We start from the raw sequence: 3,634 nt of genomic DNA, 5'->3' as shown, positions 1-3,634 counted from the left end.
GTTATATTTAAGACAGGAGGTAACAGGAGAGGAAAAACAAAGGATTACTTAAAGAAATGCTCAACCTCATTAGCCATTAGGGAAATGCAAATCAAAACAACCCTGATATTTCACCTTACACCCATCAGAATGGCCAAGATGAAAAACTCATATGACAACACATGCTGGAGAGGTTGTGGAGAAAGGGGAACCCTCCTCCATTGCTGGTGGGAATGTAAACTGGTACAACCACTTTGGAAGTCAATGTGGCGCTTTCTCAGACAACTAGGAATAGTGCTTCCTCAAGATTCAGCCATACCACTCCTAGGCATATACCCAAAAGAGGCGCAAGTACACAAAAAGGACATTTGCTCAACCATGTTTGTAGCAGCTTTATTTGTAATAGCCAGAAGCTGGAAACAACCCAAATGCCCCTCAACTGAAGAATGGCTGCAGAAACTGTGGTACATCTATACAATGGAGTATTACTCAGCAATGAAAAATAAGGAAATCATGAAATTTGCAGGTAAATGGTGGGACCTGGAAAGGATCATCCTGAGTGAGTTGTCCCAGAAGCAAAAAGACACGCATGGTATATACTCACTCATATAAACATACAACATAGAATAAACCCACTAAAATCTGTACATCTAAACAAACTAAGCAAAAGAGAGGACCCTAACTAAAATGTTCAATCCCCATCCTGAAAGGCAAAGAGGATGGACATCAGAAGAAAAAGAAAATAGGAAACAACCTCGGAACCTGCTACAGAGGGCCTCTGAAAGCCAGAAGAAAAATTGAAATACCCACTTCAGACAGTTTCTACCAGCATAGCTGCTGTGCTGGCGGGAAGAAGTGTTCCTGCTGCTTCCTATTTGCCATCTTTATCCAACTTATAAACTTGGACATATTACGTATGAATTGATATTTCAGATTTATACAGAGACGGTTTCGGGGTCAATCCACTTTTCTACTGCCTGATTGCTGAAGCGCCCAATCAACAAACAGAATCAGGTAAACTAAACCCTTTGTCTATAATTCAATCTGTAACGTTTTCTATATCTGAAAACAGACTTAACTAATAAATACACCTTGTGTAAACAGTATTAAGCAGATGAGTACAATGTCCAACCCTGTGTACTTTTAAATAACACTGTTAGGTCACTCTGATTTTAAAACTATTTAAAAAGTATAACAACATGCATCAAACTATATATTTTCTTTTAAAGGCTGTATTATAAGAAAAGTAAACTTTCTACATTATATGTTTATGTAATGATACTTGGTCTAGCAACCACTTACTGCTTTATTAGTTAAAGCAGCAAATAAAAATACCCTTTTTATTCTATTTGAAGACATACACCTTTTTATGATGTAAAAAGCACTAGCCTCTTTGCCTCCTTCTCATCCCAGGACTGAAAACTATTGGATTTGCCATGTACTATTTCACTTACGACCCATGGATTGGCAAACTGCTTCACCTAGAGGATTTTTATATCACTGAAGATTATCAAGGTAAAACTACAATCATAATATTACTTGCAAACACTAAGAATTTCTAAGTTACATTTTAATATAAGAGCTACAGATAAGCATAGCTATGTTTTTAAGTTATTCAAATAACTCATTTCCATTTCTTGAGCCTGATCAGGATCCTAGTGCAGTGAAGAGTCAACCAAAAGCTAGAAACTATTTCAATAGCATTCATCAACACACTCAAGTAAGCTATGCAGTTTGTTTTTAGTAGATATAAATAAGAAATATGCCCTGTTCTGAGCAAACAGTGACGGCCAGCATGGTGACACCCACCTTAAATTCCAGTATCTGGGATGCAGAGGATGGTGGGCCTCTGTGAGTTTGAGTTCCAAGCCATCCAGCAACAGATGGTGAGACCATTTCTCAAGAAAAAGAAAGAACACAGTGACAGAAACTCATTTATTCACCATGGATTTTAAAAATAAAACTAATCTCTTGCATTATCATTAATGACATACTTCAGTAAGATAAAAGAAAATTTAAAGCATTCATGAATGAGTCTCAACACATGCTATTTAGAATATATGGTAACCATAAATAGAGTTTGATCTTTTATTGATTTAAAACCAAAGTAAATGACTAGTTACGTAAAAAGTTTCAACTTACAGCCTTTCTCTGAAAATGTCTGTTTAATAGGTATAGGTATTGGGGCTGACATGCTGAAGAAGCTAAGTCAGGTATGTGTTTTAGTTAGTACTAATAGACTATATATTATCTTTTTCTTCATCAAGAATTATTTAATAGGTTATAGGTTAGGTGACTAATCTTACTAATTAAATATACCAGGACTGGCTCAGCTGATAAGGCCTTGCAAACATGAGGAGATAAACCCAATCCCCAGAACTTACATGAAAAGCCAGGAGTGGTGGCACACAATTTTATGTCAGCAATGGCAAAGATTTAATCCTGTGTTTAGTGGCTGCAACCCCAACATACTTGGTGAAATTTCAGGCCAGTAAGTAAGAGACTTGATATCAAACAAAAAGTGGAAAGCAGCTGAGGGATAACATCCGAAGTTGCTCTCTGACTGCCACTGCATCGCACACACGTGCACCCCAGACCCATTTGAACATGAGCATTTGCATACACGAAACACTTTTACAACATGTACTTCAAATATTAAAGTGGGTTTTCAAGTTGAAAATTCAGATTCTCTAAATTATATTTAATTAAATTTTAGTTCTATATAATGTACAAACACAATATTTATGTTTTGTACCATCAAGGACAAATAAGCATGAGGGAGAGAAAAGACAAGTTTACTCATTAAATAGACCCACAGCGTGACTTGCACTAATATAAAAGATTTGTTGACCAAAAACACTTATAGCATTTCAAAATTATCGTACATATATAGCACTGTATATAACAGACCTTCAATAAAATATGAATGACTATACTGTCAAATAAGAGTTATATCTACTTGTTTGTTTTAAAACAGATAGCCATCAGTACCCATTGTAATGCCATGCAGTTTCTTGTCATCATTTGGAATCAGGATTCCGTTGAGTACTACACTCGCCTAGGAGCTTTAGACCTTTCCTGTGAGGAAGGCTGGCATTTGTTCCGATTTAACATTGAAGATCTCCTGGAACTTGCAGAGGAAGAATGAAAAAAAAAAAAAAAACCAAACAAAAAACTAGTAACAACTCATCCCAACATAGGCCTCAACATTTGAGTATCACCTGAGAAACATCACTTTGACATCAAATGTTGTAAAATAAAGTAAGTGAGCACAATATTCTTGTATTTTACTTTGAAACAATTTTTTTCAAGATATAGTCAATTATTCATTATCCAAACTAAACACTAACGACTAGCAAAAGTTCTAACAATCTATTGGATCACACCATTCAAAACCCACTGACACTGGACTTGAAGTTTTTAGTAACCATTTCATCAAATGTACAATGGTGATGCTTTCACATTTTAACAGTTGAAACTAAAATAAATACAATATTCAAATAAAAATGGATTTATGTTTTATATATAATGAAGTATGGGTAAGTTTAAATAGAAATTGGTAGGTATGAGGTTTAAAATTCATTTCTGACAGTTACACTACATTGTGAAAAGTTAGTGATTCCTTATCTTGAACATTTAGTCCCATTGCCTCTTT

General features: G+C 35.2%; 1 protein-coding gene across 1 annotated transcript; it reads left to right on the top strand.

Annotated features, from left to right (window-relative positions):
- The first annotated feature begins 1,409 nt into the window (after window positions 1–1,409).
- LOC129668961 (spermidine/spermine N(1)-acetyltransferase-like protein 1) lies at window positions 1,410–3,279 on the top strand. The gene is made up of 3 exons (XM_055596999.1): window positions 1,410–1,494; window positions 2,152–2,192; window positions 2,957–3,279. Exons 1-3 carry the CDS (start codon window positions 1,416–1,418, stop codon window positions 3,125–3,127), a joined length of 291 nt encoding a protein of 96 aa, XP_055452974.1. The 5' UTR covers window positions 1,410–1,415; the 3' UTR covers window positions 3,128–3,279.
- The last annotated feature ends 355 nt before the right edge of the window (window positions 3,280–3,634 follow it).

Source organism: Psammomys obesus, unplaced genomic scaffold (assembly GCF_907164565.1).
Source record: "Psammomys obesus unplaced genomic scaffold, mPsaObe1.curated_primary_1811, whole genome shotgun sequence".
In the NCBI taxonomy this organism is placed as follows: domain Eukaryota; kingdom Metazoa; phylum Chordata; class Mammalia; order Rodentia; family Muridae; genus Psammomys; species Psammomys obesus.
The sequence above is the reverse complement of the archived record's forward strand: the minus strand, read 5'-3'. Positions and strand labels throughout refer to the sequence as shown.

Excerpts from the sequence above, each read along its gene's own strand:
- LOC129668961 (XM_055596999.1), top strand. The coding sequence starts at position 1,416 with ATGTACTATTTCACTTACGACCCATGGATTGGCAAACTGCTTCACCTA. Across the intron at positions 1,495-2,151 it reads TATCACTGAAGATTATCAAG|GTATAGGTATTGGGGCTGAC; the intron begins GTAAAACTACAA and ends TCTGTTTAATAG. Across the intron at positions 2,193-2,956 it reads TGCTGAAGAAGCTAAGTCAG|ATAGCCATCAGTACCCATTG; the intron begins GTATGTGTTTTA and ends GTTTTAAAACAG.